This window comes from Cricetulus griseus, chromosome 2, assembly GCF_003668045.3.
Source record: "Cricetulus griseus strain 17A/GY chromosome 2, alternate assembly CriGri-PICRH-1.0, whole genome shotgun sequence".
In the NCBI taxonomy this organism is placed as follows: Eukaryota; Metazoa; Chordata; class Mammalia; order Rodentia; family Cricetidae; genus Cricetulus; species Cricetulus griseus.
The window spans coordinates 54,307,158-54,328,897 of record NC_048595.1 but is presented as its reverse complement, the minus strand read 5'-3'; the positions used below and the strand labels follow the sequence as shown (position 1 = coordinate 54,328,897).

General features: G+C 36.5%; 1 protein-coding gene across 2 annotated transcripts in view; it reads right to left on the bottom strand.

The window, feature by feature from the left end:
• Window positions 1–1,531: 1,531 nt before the first annotated feature.
• Window positions 1,532–21,740, bottom strand: part of Caap1 (caspase activity and apoptosis inhibitor 1) — a 53,573-nt gene continuing 33,364 nt past the window's right edge. The window contains exons 6-7 of one of the 2 annotated variants that reach the window (XM_027400414.2): window positions 19,555–19,593; window positions 1,532–2,879 (exon numbers count right to left, since the gene is read on the bottom strand). In XM_027400414.2, coding sequence (XP_027256215.1) covers window positions 2,491–2,879; window positions 19,555–19,593 — 428 coding nt within the window. In that variant the 3' untranslated portion in view covers window positions 1,532–2,490. The remainder of the gene's footprint in view (window positions 2,880–19,554; window positions 19,594–21,740) is intronic. The other variant, XM_027400415.2, reaches the window with a different exon arrangement.

The following is a 21,740-nucleotide window of genomic DNA, read 5'->3' as shown; positions in this document are numbered from 1 at the left end:
TAAACTGCCAAAATTGTAGATTTATAAATGTGTGTCCAGCTTGAAAATGGAAATAAAATGTGTATTTTACTGTAATTTGTATTAGTGTTCAAACTATGGAGAATTCCCTTATACAGATAAGTGATCATGGCCTGGGATCTAATGTTTGACTCAAAACAAGTTTTGAAAAAAGACTTATAATAATATACAGTCTAGTAATCTTAAGGAATTGCTACCATTCTACAAAAAAGACACTTTCCTTAGGATAACTGCTCATTAATGCTAAGAACCCATCATCAGCTGCCACACAGCATTCAAGATTTGGGTTAAAGCCAGACACAGTGACATACACCGTTAGCCCGGCACTGGAGAACTAGAGGCAGAAGGTGAGTAAGAGAGGGCCTGTCTGGACTACAAGACAGATCATGTCCCAAAGTACGGGACATGATCATGCCCCCCCACACACAAAATAAAATCATATTTGGGTCATTTTCCTAGTCGTGTTAAAACTATTTGACATTGAATGGAAAACTTTTTAAGTTAATTACTTGCTAAATGTCACTCAAGGATTTTCCTCACTTTATAAAAGAATTATACATATAAAGAGATAGCTCTCACATATTCATTTATCAGTCTATTCCATGATCAAAATCTCCTTAGAGACATTCAGTGACTGTCCCTGAGCTGAGGGTTATGTGGTAGCAGTAGAATTACGTGTTATTTTTCCATTACAACACATTTCTAACACGAAAGTTCCTATTTTTTTACAGCCAATCATTTTCAGAAAGCTCTTAATGCATCAATGAAAACAATTTTTAATAAAATAAGCAGGCATCTAATAATCCTTACTATGTCTACCTCATTCTTTCTCACACATATTCTACTTCAAATATCCTCTACAGCAAATATACCAAATAGGACAGACACACAAGGTTTTATGAGCAGTAACTAAAACTCAGAGATTTTTCTGCTCTTGTATATTTAATCACACAGACTGCAAACTGCTGTGTTTTATAATTAGTAAGCAGTAATAGTTTTTCTGTACTGCTTCATTATTTTAACATTTATGTTAGAATAAAAAAATTATTTCACTATAATCAAAGCTTGTTCATACAGAAGCCCTGACAATGAGCACACACTACTGAAATCATACCCACGTTTCCTGGCTATGAGAAGTATCTCATGTAACAAAGATTTCTGTGCTTCATTAAATTCAGAGGGGGAAAAAATGAAAGGATTATTTAAAGATGTGTTCAGGAGCAATAAAAGCATCTATAACACCAATGGCTTATAAACTTGTCTTCTGTGCACCTAAAACCTCTCAAAAATCAACATATAATTAAGTCAGCTAATCAAAGACAATACCTGCAAATTGTGTGAAGAGGCATCACTGGAGCATGGCTTATAAATAAACTATATCAAAACATTTGTTGGCAAATATAAAACACCTCCAAATTTCTATTTTAGAAAAAAAAAAAAGTCATTTAAGGGACCTACCAAGATTTTGGTATCAAGTCAAACAAGTGTAACTAGTAATGAAGCAAACAGTATCTATAATTGTGGCAAGATGCTAATTTGTTTATTAAAAAGTATACAAAATTAGCTTAATTACAACATCAACTTATCAAAGGTCTTAAAGTCAATTTTGCTTTTGGAAAAGTATCAAGTCTTCATATCCAGAATAACAGCCTTTTATTATTTTGATTTATGGAACTATACATCAGATCTTCAAACAATGACATCAAATGAAACCCTGTATCATAATATAATACCCTTTTCCTGAAAGCTTGGAATGTAAATGAAAACTTATTTTTTTTAATTGAAGAAAAAAAAAAACTGTGAACAAAGTACTCCCAAAAGACCAAACATATGTCAGAATGGCTTTCTGCTGGAATTAAACATGAACAAATTAAGTTTACATTGCTAAAAAAATAGTCATAAGTTGAGTTTTTTCTTTATTTAAAAAAGCTTTTAAAGCAAATTCAGATCTTTGAGCCTTACAAGAAAACAGTTCATTAGTTTTAGCTAGGAAACTCACATCCACAAAAGGCATCCTCAAACAATACATATCTTAAAAGTATATATACACAAAACTAAAGTTCATAAATTGTTAACAAATCTAGGAGCAATAATTTAAGATTCTATTGAAAAATACAGGTAGCCTTAAGAGAAACATGCTTGATCAATCTTTCTTAAAGCTTTTGAGTTTGTTGCCCAAACATTTAAAAACAAAGAAAAAAAATATCCTGACTCCTTGTTGACTTTTAAAATATCAATTTACAGACAAAACTAAAAGAAATATTTAGGGTATCCAACTATATTTGCCATGAATTTAAACACACATCTACAATCTATAATATAAAAGTAAAAAATATATATAATTTCAGTCTAAGATGAGTTTACCTAATAAGTTTTACATGAGAAATATCACATGAGACCCCAAATAAATGTCAGATACAAAATTATATGACATGGCTTCATTCAAACACACACAAAATCAAAATCAGAAAACTAGACTGGCTTTTTTATATCACCAGCTTTCATGAGAGCCTTAATTGCTCTTGCCCTCATCTCAAGTTCTAGAAGTTCCAGTTGCTGTGCAGAAGGCTGAACATCTTCTGGTGGAGGAACAGTCAGGGTGGCCGCTTTGGGCTCCTTTGGGCTAGACTCCGCCAGTCCCAAAATCTCATTCACACTCTTTTCAATATCTTTCTCAAGGTCATCTATCTGACCAGCTTCACTCCGGACTGTTCTTTCTGGGACTTCTGGAGCAGAAGCAGGAGTAGCAACAGCAGCGGCAGTGGCAGTAGCGGCAGCGGCGTCCTCATTGCATGGGCCTTCTATATCGCTGTCATAAGCATCTGCATTTATACTGAGTACATCACTATCTTCCCCTTTGCCTGAAACAAACAAAAGAAGGGGTGGGGGAGAACCATGTAACCCAAAGTTCTGGGTCAACATTTCCTTCACTTATGATGAAGGGGTTGCCCTGACCTACCCCCACTACAAAGGCCCAAATTCATTGTAATCCTTATTGCAATCACGTCTTTCCTGACTCTTCAACTTGAGAAAGAAACTGTATTTCATGTAAATCCTAGAGTAGTTTTCATCCCAATTTGTGGAAACATGGAACATTGGGAAACTTAGTCCATCAGATGGAGTTCCCTTGATCGATTTTCCTAACTAAAACGTCATAATGTTTTACACCACAATGAAGTTTATAGATTACAAAAGGAAGACTCATGTTGGAAACCTTTTAAATAGAGCATTATTGGGTAAATGCAATTTCATCCTAGAGGATACATTGTGCTTTGAAGACTAGAATAAAGGAAAAATGTCACCAGGAAGCTAGATATTGTGTATATCACTTATTCCAAACCCTCTCTTATACTTATTCAAGCACTTGGTTCTGAATCAATAAATTAATAAAATTAGTATACAAATATTTTAATGTTATAAAACTCTGATATCAAGAATTTCATCTAATTGTAGATTATATCATGTTCAAGTAACAGTCTTGGCCTTGGCACTGGACATTACCTAACTTCAGATACCATTTAAAATTTTGAGTGCTCATTTATTATCCTAATCTATTTATATTTTAAGTAATAAGCATGTTTTTTTATTTAAAAATTAATTCTCAAACTTTTGGTTTGAGACTAAAACTTATTTATAAAATACTGAATAGCAAATGGAAACAACTGTTAACAGAATGAACAGGAAAGGAACAATTCTACCTCATTTGTTTTATAACACATACTCTACAAACCTTAACCCATACCACTTTAATTACAAAATCACTTCCAACTCCAAAATAAAAGTAGAAAACCAATCGACATATTATTTTTGTTGCCACAAATAGAATGTTTAAAAAGTTGCAATTTTAATAGATTCTAAAGAGCATTTCATATATCTCCCCAAAGAAGCAAGAATTTCTAAACAGCAAGGAAAAAAATTACAGCAAAATGAGTAATTCTTCTTACAAAATGTTTGAAATATTCTAACTTGAGATAAAAACAAACCTAAGAAAGCATGCGCTTTGTTGTTCAAAGCCTCAAAAAAAAAAAAAAATCAATGTGCAGGTGGAAGATTTGGGGTCATCTGCAATCAAACGGGTTGTGTGCAGAATACATAAGCCACAATGTTATGAAGGCTTCCACAAAGAGAGTTCCAGGAGGCCAGGCAATGCATAGCAGGATTAGGATCCCTCTGAGCAGCCCCTCAGAGGGAGGTGGGCTTAGACTTTGGGCAATGTTGAAATTGTTAAGACTTTGGGAGGTCTAGAAATAGACTAAGTGTGTTTTGTATTATATAATGGCCATGAGTCTTTGGGGGTCATGAATAGAACCTTAAGTATTGAATATAAAATGTTACTGACAGGCTTATGTGACCTTCAAGTTGGGGTAGCTTTTATTATGAGAGGCTGACACAATAGTTTGCAAAGGTAGATGTTGCAGAGCATCTTGCCCTGATTCCCCTGTACTTTGTTTTTGTCTTGTTCTATTTGTTCTTTCTGCTTCCTGCCTACCACGACAGGAACAGCTTTTGTCACATGCCCCCACTGCCACGGTGCTGTCTCACAGCAGGCCTGGAAACATGGAGCTAAGTCAGTCAGACTATGACAGAAGGCATGAAACAACTTATGAGAGGAAAGATTTAATTTAACTTATAGTTTCAGAGACTTCAGTCCATGAATGGCAAAGAGGAAAAGAAAACAACTGGAGGGCCAACGACATGGTATCTCCTGGGATAAACCTCAGTGGCCTACTTCCAATGATAAGGCACTTAAAAGTTCCACAACCTCCCCAAATAACATCCATGTCGGACTAAGGGTACATCACATGAGGCTGTGGGGACAATTCACACTCAAATCATAGCACATGTTCTTTATCCCCGTCAGGAGGAAGACGGCTTTCAATACCTTCCTGGGGCCAAGAAGCACAAAATTACACAAACATTCACTTAATCTGAACAAGACGTAACCATAGCTAGAGTCATTACCCTGAGCTTACATTGTAAAATGTTTTATAAAATCAGTACCACCAGAGATTCAGCATCAAAATGTTCATACATCTAGTCCCAATCACAAAGGACAAAAACCTAGTGAAAAAAAATCGTTTTGAGTGTATTTCAAACACTTAAATGGACAACAGATATACTGTTTTATACCTTTTCTTTTCTTTTTTTTTTTCCAACTTTTTTTATTTGAATTAGGAACAGGATTGTTTTACATGACAATCCCATTTCCCTTCTCCCACCCGTCCTCCCCTACCCGCCCCCTACCTTTGCTTTTCTATCAACAACAAATCTATTCTATTATTCTATTACTAATGAAATTTGATGTTCTCTGTTCACTTTCAAAATTACCGAGTCCTAGTAACTTGAGTTCTCTACACCATATTGCTACATCTGCCCATTGTTAGTATACTATAGGTATCAAAACTTTGTAACATCACACATCTGAATGATTTGGCATGTATAAGTCATTATTTGAAGGTATCAATATCATTTTAGCCTATTATTTAATTTTTATCATTTCAGTAAAATCAGTCAGTAACTAATGTTTTTAAGTCATCATCTGAAAATATATGGACACATTTCCAAAATAATTTGCTCTCATCGCTTCTCAGCAGTGGGGACTTATAAAGATTTTTCTCATGTCTCAGAAAGAAGAAAAGGCAAAGCTTATACATTCTTTTCAAAGCAGTGATTATCTTAAATGCCTCATTCAAGGGCTGGAGAGATGGCTCAGAGGTTAAGAGCACTGACTGCTCTTCCAGAGGTCCTGAGTTCAATTCCCAGCAACCATATGGTGACTCACAACCATCTGCTATGAGATCTGGTGCCTTCTTCTGGTGTGCAGATATACATGGAAGCAGAATGTTGTACACATAACAAATAAAATCTTTAAAAAAAATGCCTCATTCAAAATCCCTAAAATTGTGTGATTATGTGTCCTATCTTTCTGTACTCTTACTCAGGATGTGTATGTATACTTGTGTGTGTGTGTGTGTGTGTGTGTGTGTGTGTGTGTGTGTGTGTGTGTGTGTGTGTGTGTGTGTGTGTGTGTGTGTGTGTGCTCAAGTGTATGTATATACACAAGTGTGTGTGTGCACGCACACACTCATTTTCAGGGCAAAGTGAGTGTCAATTTGTCATAAAGAAATCCACAAAGAACTACCTTCAAGTTTACACACAAACTTACAGGAGTCTTACAGAAACAATCTAAAAGGTAAATTATTTCTATACTTTTAAATAAAATCTAGTCAGGAGGAAGATCTTGAGCAGATGATATGCTATCTCCTTTAATAAAGCTTTAGAATTACTATTCAGAATTTATGTCCAAACTTTTTCCATAATAGACATATTCACATACCATGAATTATGGTAAGAATCCCCAAACACAGTTTGTAAGCTAATTACATACTTGGTCTTTACAAAAGCACTTTACAAAAGTCCAGTTAATTACTCAAGTTTTATTAAGGATCTTTTTAAAAGGTTTGATGTATGCAAGACATAAACAAAGGTTATTATAAATCAAACAAAAAATAAAATACAAATAAACCTGAATTAAAATATCACATATGCAATTAAAATAATAAGAATAAAAATTCAAACTATTAACTAAAACCCCAAAAGACTAGTCAAAAATAGTACAGGGGGAAAAAAAATCAAGAAAAAAATGAGACCCAAGTTGCTGATGTTATGGAGCTGCAGAATAATTAACTTTATTCACAGGAAACAGAGTCTGTGATATATCCCTTATATTAACTCTGCTCCTTCAGTAAGATGGGTGACCCCTCATATTACAGACCTTATAGAGCTCTTCAGAGAAAAGCAATATAAATAGTGGGGAGAACTGATTATGAGAAAGGATTAAAGGACTTTAAGAGCTTGGCTAAGCTATAGTGCTAGGAAGACAAAGTGAAAGTGAAAAAGAAAGTAAGAAGTAATAAAGAGTACAGGGAGTCCCTGAGCATTTATCTCTTACAGTTGATGCTGTAGCCAATTTTGCGCCAATGTACATTCTATTACATTGTCCTCTGGTCTGTATGCTTTAACCGTTTCTCTTTTGTTCATTTCCTTGCTATCTTCTTTCTGTCCTACCTGTTTGATTCATATCCCAAACTCTGAACACAAGGACTAAAGAGTTTTAAGTAATAAACCAATTCATCTAGACTCAGTATCTAGACAGAAATATTAATCAATCATTACTCAAATTAATCATTGACAGAGGTGAATACCCTGATTTAACAGAGAAATACTTGTCTATCTTATTTGATGACTACAGATTTGAGAATGGGATAAAAGCATAAAGGCTAAATATTTGACAACTAAACACAATTCTGTATACTCTTCAAACATTTTACTGCCAAGGAGAAGAAAATTAACTAATACTCATTTGGTTTAACATATACTTCTGGGCCAAAGATAACAGGTTCAATCTCCAACACTGAGAATGCACTCAGAGACACATACTCACAAGTAACATACCATGGCTATAAATAAAAGGGCTGCACTACAAAACAGAAAAAGCTAAAATGCAATACTTATATGTTACGATAATCTGCAACAAATGCCACTGCTTGAAAACTACAAGGTTTCATGAAATTAGGTAAGAGGAAAACATTTCATGTCATAAACTTGATTTTTCATAAGTGTTTAGATAGAACAGTCAATAAAAGCAAATAAACACAAAAAAACACTGATGACATCACATGAGTTACATCGCAGTGTAACTCATAAAAGTTAAAAGGCTTTTAAGTTATATTAGCATATTTAACACTTGTAAGATATTATATTCTAGTTGTTAATTCAATTCTTATTTGTAACATGAAAGGCTAGCCTGACTATGAAACCTTCTGACAGCGTATTATTACATAAAGGCAAGAGACAACGCCTAGAACAGGGAGTATTTATACAGCTGTCCAAATCCTGAAAATGGCAACTAGTCACACAGGAGAGAAATACCTAAAAAATAGCACAAAATGTAAATTAACTGAAGAGAAGACAAGTAAATATGAGTCCTTCCTAAGAAAAAAAGAAAAATCCACAACGAAGTTGTTTCAATTAAAACAACTAGAGTTAAAGATACAGTTCAATGACAAGGACTGGCCTAGTCCATGAAAGGTTCTGAGTAGATACCCAGTACTATTAAAAAAGAAGAAAGAAGGATGAAGGAAGAAGGAAAAAGGAGGAAGAGAAGGAAGGAAGGAAGGAAGGAAGGAAGGAAGGAAGGAAGGAAATAAAAAAGAAGGAAAGAAAAAGGTTAAGACTAATGAGATAGGGACCAAATTGAAGAAAACACTACCAAAATATTTTTGTAAAAAGGAAAAATATAGAATTACATAGTTATATATCATTGAAAACGAATCAGAAACAAGGGCAAAGGGTAGCAAGGCAATAGAGCTGGCCCTGATAGTGTGAGCCAGACCTGAGACCTTTAGAACAAGAGAACTGACCCTACTCCTTGTTGGGTGGGCTAGTTGGGGTAGTACCTGAGAGCTCTCTGGGGTGGTGATGACAAGGGAAAGCTGGCAAGCTGACCAACCCAGCTACCACCCAGAATCAGAGCTCCAAATTAGCCCACCCCAACATCTACCTCATCTATGAGCATGTGAAGGGGCGGAGCCTACAGATCTAAAACTGCAGGACCTCCACAACACAGAACAATAACAGGATATCCAAGAGGAGACCCACTGAAGGCCCATATTGATAATGCAGAAGTCAGAGGCCTTGAACCAGAAGAATGACTCACTGCAATGAACACTTACCAGTAAAGATGCATGGACTGAAGTGTGACTCAGTGGGACACACTACAGAATCTTTGTGTGTGTGTATGTGTGTGTGTGTGTGTGTGTGTGTGTGTGTGTGTGTGTGTGTGTGTTTTGTTTTCTGTTGTTCTTTTAAAGTTTGTCTTGTTTTGGGGGGCAGGTTGCAAGGGCTGAGAAGGATGCAAGGGGATAGGGAGATGAGTGGGATCGGGATGCATAATGTGAAATCAACAACGAAACAAAAAAAAGTTCAAAGTGGTGGCGGGAGGGGGGGGGTAGCAAACATCAGGTCAGGCACTCCACAAATTAAAAAACACAAAGGACCAATGAATACATGAAAAAAATTTCAACATATTTTCTAATTAAGGAAATGTAAGTTTAAAAGATTCTGCTTTTAAGCCAGGCATGGTAGTGCATGTCTTTAATTGAAACACTCAAGAGTTTGAGGCCAGCCTGGTCTACATATTGAGAACCTATCTCAAAAGCAGATATTACTTTTTACTGACCAATAAAAACTAGAACTTTTAGCTTTTTATGGGACAGAAAGGAACCTAGTACATTGGCAAAATGGAAAAATTACAAAAGCAAGTTAAGGGATCAGAGTTGGAGAGATGGCTCAGTGGTTAAGAATACTTGTTGCTCCTGCAGAGGACCTGGGTCTAGTTCCCAGCACTAACAAGTGACTCTCAATCATCCTCAACACCATTTCCAGGGGACATATGCTGGGTTTTTTTTTTTGTTGTTGTTGTTGTTTTTTAACCTCCACAGGCATCAGCTATACACACTCATACATACAAAGTTTTTGAATCTTAAAAAAATATTTTAAGTAAGGGGTAGTGAAAAACACCTATAATCAGCTTTTTTTGGGGGGAGGGGATCTTGAGTTCAAGACCAATCCGGGCTACAAAGGAGAGCTTGTCTCAATAAACCAAAGAAAAGCAAGAGATCTTAGCACAAGACCACACCAGCTGACATCCCAGCATGAACTGGGGAAGGGCTCATAAGGTCCCACCCCTAGTTGAAGAACTACAGGCAGTTACCTGCTAAGAGTTAGTTTACTTCAGGGACAAGCAACTAAGGCTGCCCAAGCTCATGCAGTTGGCCCTATGCCCCTGTACATACATACAGCCAACACTAATTGGGAGGTTTTACACACATTCACACCCCGCTAGCAACATCTTAATACTTCACAATCTGTCCAAAAAGCCTGTGCTCAGCTTTGTTATCTATTTCACACATGGGCATGTTGCCTAAAGCATTATTTTTGCTTATTTAAATATATATAAGCTCAGAAAAAGATAATAAAAATATAAAGGTCCTTTTTATAAACTCATAAAGCAAACTCAATTATTATCAGTATGCTAAGAAAAATTGAGAATATTTCACTGAACATGCAATCATTCCCCCAAACTAATAATATTTCGATTGAAGAAGTACTAAAATTAATGGCCATAGTCAGTTCTTTCCACCCTCAGTCTTTCCTCAAGAGGCATAAAGAAGTAGAGGGAACCCATGGTGGGGAAGGGTTGGGGAATTATCACCTTAAAATGAAGGCGGAAATCACAAAAGTATCCCATGGGTTTTGGATTTTTTGTTTGTTTTTCCAGACTAGTCAGAGAGAAGGCGTACTTCTCATGGGGAAAGACAGCTTAGGGATGTAAAAGAGGCTCTATATTAAACTCTATAAATATCACCCAAATTATGAAATTTCAAAAGAAATGTGACCTACAGAGAAATGACTTTTAGGACCACATTTTAAAGAGGTCATAATCATTCATCAACATAGAAGACTTGTATAGAGCCTTATTACACATGTAATGAAAACAAAGCCAAAGACTAAGGGAAACAACAAATGGTCCCCATCTTGGTGAGGACAGAAAGAAAAAACAAGCTCAGAAACAATGTGCTTTTCTGAAGAGGCATTGGAACAGCAGGTGAAAGAAACCAATACTAATACAATGCTAGAGTATTTTGCAAGATGGTTCAACCAGTAATGGTGCTTTTCACCAAGGCGGACTGATGACCTGAGTTTAATCCTCATTGGTGGAAGGAGAGAACAGACACCTACAAGCTGCCCTGTGATCTGCACATCCACACAATGGCACTCATGCCGTGAACACACATGCGCACACACCACTTTTATCCATCTATCTTATTTATTCATCCATCTTAATTATTCAAAAAAACTCACTAATGTCTATGAACAAGTACTGAAGACTTAAAGGATCCAAAGATATAAATAACCCTGTCTAAAGAAGTACTCCATTTAAATAAGATAAGCAGATGTAAATTACTACAAGATAGGCAGCTACTTAAGAGTAAGGACCATGCCCAGTTAACATGTGGGTACCCCTAAATATTTGCCAAGTTGTAAACAATAGCTAGCAGAATTTAATAGGCAATGATGGTAGGAATCGGGTGCTGATCAGTTCTGTATCAAGAAGAAATGAGACAAACAGTAGACTACGGCACTTCACATATTTGGAGCTGTTTGTTTGGTTTTGGTTTTACCTAAACAGTTTGCTACTTATGTAAACGGACTTAAGTCTCAAATGTAGACATTTGTATCACAAGTATTGAAACCCAGTCACAACTGACAGATTTCCATTTATAATAAATCAGTGCAGTGCCAGTTATCAAATGAAGATTACTTCTTTGAAACTACAGTCCAGTAAACATGATACCAATCCCTAGGAAAGTCGAGGAAGATTAGGTCTATGAACTCTGGAAAGGGGAAACAAATTAACTTCTTTAAACAGGCCAGATAACATTTGATAAAGATATAATTGGCATATGGAAAACCCATGTGATGAACTAGAGAGAAAACACCAATAGCACAGACAAGAAGGCTTGGAGTGCTGAAAGCAAGTCAGGCTTTCTTCCTGTCAGTCTTAGGAGTACTTAAGAACACCATCTCTGGAATGTTGAAAAAGTTCAAAGTCCTGAGGCACTTATTCTTTAGACATCAGAAGGAGGAAAGGAAGACAATATTGAGAAAAGGAAACTCGTCAGTGGGTCTATTGCAGTTAGGAATCAGGATGAGCAGTAAGCAGTGACTTAGTTGGTAGCAACAGTTCACAAGAAAGGGAGAATGGTTTGATAGGAGATAATTATCAAAGAATAGGACAATAAGACCTGAATACAAATAGAGGGCTGGCGTCAATCTCACAACGATCCCTCCTGTCTCTGCCTCCAAGTGCTGGGGATTAAAGGCATGCAGGCATGCACCACCACTACCCAAGAACACTTTATTTATCTCTTTAGCCCTAGTGCCTAGTACTAGACATGCTGGTTGAAAAGATGATTTCCAAATTTTTAAAATATACAAACCAAAAGATACTTAAAACTCATTTTAAGGGCTGGAGAGATGGCTCCGTGACTAAGAGCATGACTGCTCTTCGAGAGGCCCCGGGGTTCAATTCCCGGCACCCACAAGGCAGCTCTAATTCCAAGATCTGACAGCCTCACACAGACATATATGCAAGCAAAATACCAATGCAAATGAAATAAAAGTAAATAAATTATTTTTTAAAACACACATTTTAAAAATTATACCCTTCATTTTTTGAGACTATAATATAATTACATCATTTCTCTTTCCCTTTCCTCCTCGAAACCCTCCCACATATCCCTCCTTGCTCTCTTACAAATTCATGAACTCTTTTTCACTAATTGTTGTTACATGCATATATGTATATGTATTTACTATGTTTGTGTATATACACATATACTCCTGAATACATAAATACACCTTGTTCTGTCCATATAATGTTACTTCTATGTTTGTTCTCAGGGCAGACCATTTGGTATTGGGCTACCTATTAATGTGCTCTTTCGATAAATCAAAGGTCTCAGAAGAACTAATGAATATAAGTCACTTGCAGAAACAGCCATAGACTTGGAGGATAGTTCCTCTGGTAAAGTGTCATGTAAGCGTGAGCACCCAAGTTCTATCCCTACAACCCAGATCCCTATAACTCATGTTTTAAAAAAAAAAATTAAAAAAAACAAACTTAGTCATGGTAACACATGCACCTATAATCCCAGCACCAAGGAGGCAGACAAAGGAGGGTCCCTGTGGGCTTCCTGGCCAGTCAGCCTAACCTAATTGGGAAGCTCCATGCCAAAGGAGAGACTTTGTCTCATAATAAAACAAGGAGAGTGACACCAGAAAAACAGCACCTGAAGGTTCACCTCTGACAGCCACACACCCACACATATACATACATGCACATGTATACAACAGCAACATCTAAGACAGGTGCAGTGGTATACACTTCTGGTCCTATTAGGCTGAGGTGAGAAGTGTTTAATGACTTAAATTACCCACTGTACCAAACAGGATCCAAATATCTGTTAGAAATGTATGCTGTGCAACCTCTGAAATAACCGCCTTAAGAATCCTGGGAAACCATAATGCCAGTAGCACAGACACTGAGATTGACAATTAGTAAATGGGACCTCCTGAAACTGAGAAGCTTCTGTAAGGCAAAGGACACAGTCAACAAGACAAAATGGCAGCCCACAGAATGGGAAAAGATATTCACCAACCCCACATCTGATAGAGGGCTGATCTCCAAAATATACTAAGAACTCAAGAAGCTAGCCACCAAATAGTCCAATTAAAAAGAGGGGTATAGAACTAAACAGAGAATACTCAATAGAGGAATCTAAAATGGCGGAAAGGCACTTAAGAAAGTGCTCAACATCCTTAGCCATCAGGGAAATGAAAATCAAAACAACTCTGAGATACCATCTTATTCCTGTCAGAATGGCCAAAATCAAAAACACCAAGGACAGTTTATGATGGAGAGAATGTGGAGAAGGGGGAACACTCCTCCACTGCTGATGGGAGTGCAAACTTGTATAGCCACTTTGGAAATCAGTATGGCAGTTTTTCAGGAAAATGGGAATCAGTCTACCTCAAGATCCAGCAACTTCACTCTTAGGCATATACCCGAAGGATGAACATTCATACAACAAGGGCATATGTTCAACGATGTTCATAGAAGCATTACTTGTAATAGCCAGAACCTGAAAGCAAACCTAGATGTCCCTCAACTGAAGAATGGATGGAGAAAATGTGGTACATTTACACAATGGAGTATTACTCAGTGGAAAAAAAAATGAAATCTTGAAATTTGCAGGCAAATGGATGGAACTAGAAGAAACCATCCTGAGTGAGGTAACCCAATCACAGAAAGACAAACATGGTATGTACTCACTCATATATGGATATTAGACATAAAGCAAAGGATTACCAGCCTACAATCAACACCGCCAGAGAAGCTAGGAAACAAGGAGGACCCTAAGAGAGACATACATAGTCCCCCAAGAGAAGGAGAAAGGGACAAGCGCTCCTGAACAAATTGGGAGCACAGGGGAGAGGAAAGGGAGGTAGGAGAAAGAAAAATGGAGAAGAGGAGGGGGAAGGAGAACATGAGGGATCAGGAAGAGTCAGGGGAAGAATAGAGGAGAGCAAGAAAAGAGATACCTTAATAGAGGGAGCCACTATATAGGTGTAAAGAGAAATCTGGCACTAGGGAAATGTTCAAAGATCCACACAGATGACCCTAACTTCGAATCTAAGCAATAGTGGAGAGGGTACCTTAAATGCCCTTCCCCTATAATGAGATTGATGGCTACCTTATATGCCATCCTAGAGCCTTCATCCAGTACCTGATGGAAGAAGCAGAGATCCACAGCCAAGTACTGAGCTGAACTCCTGGAATTCAGTTGTAGAGAGGGAGGAATGATAAGCAAAGGGGTCAAGACCATGCTGGGGGAACCCACTGAAACAACTGACCTGAGCAAGTGGGAGCTCTTAGACCCCAGTCAGATAGCTGGGGAACCAGGATAGGACCGAACCAGGCCCCCTGAATGTGGGTGACAGTTAGGAGGCCTGGGCAGTCTATGAGGCCTCTTGCAGTGGAACCAGTATTTATCACTAGGAATGGGCTCCCAAAGCCCATTCCTCCACAGAAGCATACTCCCTCAGCCTAAATACTCAGGAAAGGGCCTAGGCCTTGCCCCAAATGATGTGACAGACTTTGATGATTCCCCCATGGAAGGCCTCACCTGCCCTGGGGAGTGAATGGGGGTGGTTAGGGAGGGGAGGAACGGGCAGTGGGGGGCATGGGAGGATGGGAAGGAGAGGGAACTGGGATTGATATGTAAAATAAGATTGCTTCTAATTTAAATAAAAAATATTTAAAAAAAGAATCCTAGGAAACAGATCACAGAATTATGTGCCTAAAATGGACATAATTTAAAGAAACAAGGAAGTAAGCATTTCTCAATATACCAAATCAAGCCTTCTGTAATTTCATTCTCCATCAAACAAGGCAGGCATAGTGGCCCAAGCCTATATTCCCAATATTTAGAGGCTGAGGTAGGATACATGCTATAACCCTAGCTCCAATATTAATAGGATAAGACATTAGATGTACAAATTTCTTGACAATTTACTTTTTTAATGTAGAAAATTCTTACACTTCAAAAGATACAAAAACTAATTAACAATACAAAATGTAATTTTCATTGTTTCATTCAACTATTACCCATAGAAAGAGATGAATTAAAAAGTGGGAAAGGAGCTGGGAGCAGGTGCTTACCAAATCCATGAGGGCCAACGTTTGGATCATCAGAACCCAGGCGGGCATGGCTGCCACTCACGGTGGCTGCACAGGAGGCAAAGATAGGCAATCTCTAGAACAACCTGACTAGCTAATCTAGTCAATCAGTGAGCTCCTGGTTCTACTGAGAGATCCTTGCCTCAATAACTACAGTGTGCAAAGTAATAGAGGAATATATGAGACACATACATGCATGCATGCACACACACACACACACACACACACACACACACACACACACACACACACACGACCACTCACATGTGACTATGCACATACAAATGCACATATACCATACCAAGAAAAAATAGTAACAAGTAATTTAAGGGAGGCTGGGCAAGGTGGCACAGCCTTTAATCCTAGTACCTAAGAGGCTGAGGAAGTTAGATTTCTAAGTCCTAGACTAGCCTGGTCTAAAGTGAGTTCCAGGTGAGAGGAACTACATAGTGAGAACCAGTCTCAGAAAAATAGAAAGAATAACAATCATAATTTTTTAAACTAGGAAGAACATTGTTTCCATTTCTGGCAATGATGTGTAAAAAAGTTCAAAGAAATGAAAAAAAAAGCACAATTATTTTTTCTTGGGGTAGAAAGGAACAGGGTCTTGCCTATATATAGGTCTTGCCAGGTTGGCCTACGCCACAATCTCTTCTTAGTTGACCAACCAAGATGTTAAGTTCACAGTCAGAATCTGCATGACTACTTACTTGTTAAAGCCGGTAAGAACATAAAACAGGAGCTCAGAAGAAAAGGAAGTAGATACGGCTTTTAAAAATAAAATAGTACACACACCCCTGTGCTCCCAACTCCAGACTTCTTTGTAAAACTTTCTTCTCAGTCTCCTACAGCTCTTTAACACTCACACCACAAACGCACGCAGGTCTTCTAAGAAGGAGTGGATTTGCCAATCCAGAGATTTCTGTGGCAACACATACAAGGAAGAGATTTAAAACACACAGACAACAAAGCTACTTCATTAGCTGATGACCGTTCTCTATTCATTCCTGTCTAAGAGTAAACGCCTCTGGTGGCATCTGATTTTCCATAACTTCAAAACTGTTTTCGTCTATACTTGTGAAGTTCTTTTTAGCAAAACTCACCCTTTTGTTTCTCTTTAGAGATGCAATCTTGCTATTTAGCCCAGGCTGGCCTGGAATTTGTTCTCCTACTGCCTCAGCCTACAATGTTGGGATTACAAGCATGCACTCCCTCAGTTGGTTCTCGGATGCCTCAGTAACTGCAAATCCACTTCTTCAGGATCTTTGTTCATAATCTTTATCTATCTATTTTAGTTTCTCCCAGTGTAGGACTTCATTAGATCAACAATGGTAGCAAGATGAAGAATTAGTTGTTTTTTCCTAACAATCGCCCATCTTAAGAATTCAAATGACCTCACCAAGTTTTATACTTAATTCTTCTGCTAAATGACAACAAAACATTTTTATATAACTTTTAAAATGTTAGAAATAAATAAGTTAAGCCATTATCAATTATTTTCCCCAAGTTTTAAGATGTGACTGGCAGGCAAAAGATACATGACACATGTCATAGTGTTTGCCATACCTATGTATTGTAGCACAATTAAATTAAGCTACAATATCACTACCCCATAATACATTTGGGATCTATTCTCTCAGCCATTTTCAAGAGTCTATTCAATATGCTAATGTATAATCATGATGCTATGGTATAGACCTCTAGAACATAATCTGACACAAAAACTGCTTCACTGACACTTTCATCCCTTTGTCTAGCTTCGAGATAACCTGCTTCTCATCCTGTGGGTCTCAACTCCTGGGGGATGGTCTCATATCAGATATCCTGCATATCAGACATTTACATTACAATTCATAGCAGTAACAAAATTACAGGTATGAAGTAGCAGCAAAGTAACTTTATAGTTGGGGGTCACCATGACATGAGAACTGTATTAAAAGGTCACAGCATTAGGAAGGTTCAGAACCACTGATAACAACTCTCCATTCTCTAGTCCTTGCAATTCTTTGATAGTTTATAGTCTCTTAGCCTATCTGAAAGGAAACATTTTTAAACACTTACTCTAGCACACATATTTTATATTCATATAAACTGGTTTATACAATTATAATTATACAAACATTATATATACATATATAATCAAAAGATTAAGGAGAAAGACTTAAAACATCCTTAACTTATACTATTAATTTACTATATAAATTTTGGCATTTCCTCCCTATAACTCTGGAAATATGATAAGCACACATTATTGGTGATCACTGGTCTGAATGGCTGAAAGCTCATTAAAAAATAAAAGCCATCACCACATAGCTTAACCACTGACAAACATTTTGTTCCTACTAAAGCCTGACTTTCAAATTCTTGAAGCTCTTATTAACATTTTTTTTTTTTGCAGTGTTGGGAATCAAACCCAGGGCCTTGCATATTCTAGGCTAGTGTTCTACTACTGATCCACACTCCTAGCACAGCCAAGCAATCCTTTTTGCTGTCTAGCACTCATTAACTCATGAATTCAAAGGCTAAATTATGACTGTAAGAGCCAACAGGATTTAATGGTAAAATCTGAGCCTAAACACAGCATAAATATTATGTGCATATTTTTGTGTATATGTATTTCTCTAATTTCACTTGAAAAACAGTGAATGGATATGATTTCAAGTAAATTACAGCAAATGCCTTACTGACACTGATAATTTATGTACTGTATGGTTATATTATTTACTTTAACACCTAGATTCCAGTGAACATATTTCAAAGAATCATAAATAGACTGAAGAGTAAATCAAGCATCCTTTTTTTCTAATGTAACAACAAAAAAAGTGGAGATAATAGAAAAGTTTGTATAGTTTGCTCTACCATTAAGCAAAGAAAGAAAACATATTCAACACTCTGCCCAAGAACAATGTAGTAGTAGGCACTGGTCTTTACAAAATCTGACAACTGAAAAGAAACTTCCAGAAAAAAGGCCAAACAGCCAAGCATTGGTTGAGTTTGCTGTACAACAGCACCACCAGGTGGTGGTTTATGCAATCTTCATTCAGGCACCTTCCATTATAGGAAGAAGGCAAGCCAATGCATCTTCTGATACCTCTGATAATTAGAAATAAACTCCAAAATCTAGTCTAGTGATATTTTTGTCTACTCTGTTTTCATCTGTATGAGAAATAGAGAACTAATCACTTTTCTATTTAACAACTTTTCAAATGTTTTATCACAATAAACCTCGAAACTCTTCTCATTAAGATAAATATCCACTTTCTAAAGCATGGTTTTAATTTTAACATTACAACTTTAAAGAAGCATAGATTTTCCTTAATTTTTGAAGTAAAAATATCTGTAAGCTACACATATCCCCAAGACATGAATAACTTAAACACAGACCTATACTTTAATATTACTGAATGTCCTCATAAATAAGTCTGTAGGAAATTAACTCATTACACTAACAAAGCTGGGTTTAAAAAATGTTTTCTACACATTGTCTTCATTAAACAGAAATTTTCATTTTTCCATCTATAGCACAAATGGTGCATTTTTTAAATTCAAATATTCCATGTCTATTTTCAAAGCTCCACTAAGTCTTTTCAACAAATATAATAACTGGTACTCTAGGAAACCTTAAGATCTCATGCTGACAATAAGCTCACCCAGGTGCCTCCTCATGTATGCACATACACATAGCTGTGCTAAAACAACAAAACTGTAGCCAGGCACTGGTAGCGCACACCTTTAATCTCAGCACTAGGGAGGCAGAGGCAGTCAGATCTCTATGAGTTCAAGGCCAGTCTAGTCTACAAAGTGAGTTCTAGGACAGGCAGGGCTATTACACAGAGAAACCCTGTCTCAGAAAAAAACAAAAACAAAAACAAAAAAAAACCCAAAACCTGAAATTAATATTCCTTATATAACTACCCTCTGGCTGAAAAATTAATGAATTAAGAAATTATTTCTAACAGAAGAGTTTAAATTTTGCTACAATACCAATATTATACCTGCATTTAAATGTTTTCATGGTAAAAGTAGATCTCTAGTTATTAGCATCAGTAGAGGTTATTTTATGAACTCAATATTCATCCTTAGCACTGTTAGTTTCAAATATGCTATGTCCTATCAGTACTTAACAAAGAAACAGCAACTTAACTGAGAATTGAATGTCCAAGTCCTACCTGGATAACTACTCAAATAATACTTCAGCCTTTTAGAAACTGAAAAACAATTAAAAAGGTAATTTAAATTACATGTCTGTTCCATATAAAATAGGTCATAATAAGATTTACACTGAGAAAACAGAAAACAGATTTACACAGAAAACTCAATGGTCTATTGAATCTTAGAACTAAACTTGAGTGATTAATCTTAAATGGTCAAGCCATAAAATAACAATGCATTTCCAAGGAGTGTTATGTTTTATAATTTTGTTTTGTTTTTTTCTAGACAGGGTTTGTTTCTCTGCGAAGCCCTGGCTGTCCTGGAATTCGCTCTGCAGAACTCACAGAGATCCACCTGCCTCTGCCTCTTGAGTGCTGGGATTAAAGGCATGCGGCACAATCCACTGGTGTTATGTTTTATTTTTAATAAGCTTATTGTAAGCAGAATGGCTAACTATATAGGAAAAGTTCCAGATATAGCATTATATTTCAGAGTTTCGCAAATTACAAATAGAAAACAGTTTTTTTATTCAGAAAAAAAAGGGGAGAAGGCTCTCTTTTTTGAGCCTGCAGGATTTCTTTTTTTTTTTTTTTTTTTACTTTTTTTTTTTTTATTAGCTCAAATTAGGAACAAGCTTGCTTCAGATGTCAATCCCTTCTCCCTCCCCCTCCCCTCCCCGAGCCTGCAGGATTTCTATTTCCTAATAAAGCATGGTTTTTAGGTAACCCCATTAAGTTACTTACAGTTTTTCTAGAATTTGCCTGAAGGATGTTCTACATAAATAAACTTCCTGATAATTCATTCTTATCCTACTAGGCAGCAAAGCATTTTATATTTGACTTACAAACATTTTCTTAAAAATAACTTTACTTCTGTTTTCTTTTAAAGGTGGGTAGAACTGGACTGTGATTCAAAGATAGACCACTTGCTTAGCATACATAAATTCTTTCTAAGGTTCCACCTCTTCCATGGGAAAAAAACAAAATCAATAGCAACAACAACAAAAAGAAAAATGTTGAAAATGTAACCGTTTTCTTCGGGTTAGTTACAATCTTAGCACAAACTGTTTTGCACAGTAGTCCTTTCATACTCTGACCTCATCTTTCTTATGGCTGCCAATTGCCAACGGTGTGTTCCCAATGCTTATGTAGGAAGCTAATTATAATCTTCAGATTCCTAAATACAAAATGCATAGATTTTCTAGCATATGGCTACTTAGGTCCTTTCTCTTCCTCTTGCCTTATCTGAGCTGGTATTCAAATGATTAGAGTTACTTATTGCAGGAAAATTACAGCAAAACAGGCTATTGATATTGCAATGGAGTTCTTAGGAACTCTGGGTGTCTGAACAAGGAGTCAAAATACATCTCTTCTTAGAAAGTGAGCCTTGATGTAAATTGTGCAGTGCAGTTTCTGGCTTCTTTTCTCCTGGAACCAAAATTAACCTGCCTTATTCTAGCCTTTTCTATTCTTCATATGATATTTTTCCCCCTAGATAATCTAATAGGATACTCACTTCCTCTTTACTCAGTCAATACCAAGAACTTTAGGAACAAAGGAAAGTAGTAATAGCAGACAGAGCATATGATGGTTATATGCCTATTCACAGTACTCCTGAGGCAAAGGCAAGAGGATCATGAGTTCAAGGTCACCTAGGACTCTGTCTCACAAATAAAAAGAAATGAAAAAGACTCAATAGCACTGTGGTTTAGTTATATGTGGGCTAGATGATCATAATTATATTAACTGAAAACATTGTGTTTATAGCTTGTATTTCTATGACAAAGAAATGCTGGTGAACCAAATTTCAGTTTCTATGTATGAGGATGTTCAGTAGTCAAAGTACAAATACATAATTTTGTTTGGCTATTTATAAGCCTAACACAGGAAAATTTCTAAAACCATTGGACAATTTCCAAGAGCATCAGAAACATTAATAAACACCAATGCATTTTTAAAATCTAAATTGTGTATATTTATTAACAAATTTTAAAAGTATACATTTTTCACTTTGTTAACCAAGTATCAGAAACAAAGTGAAGCTTCAGGACTTCTACCCAAAAGAAATAAAAACTTGCTTCTCTATATTAAGGAGTTCCTATAGCAAGTTTTATAGAAATTTTAAGTTATCATTTTAAAGAATAGAAAAAAACATGAGATGATATTTGAACAATAAATAAATTTGTTCTAGTAAAGAGAATAAT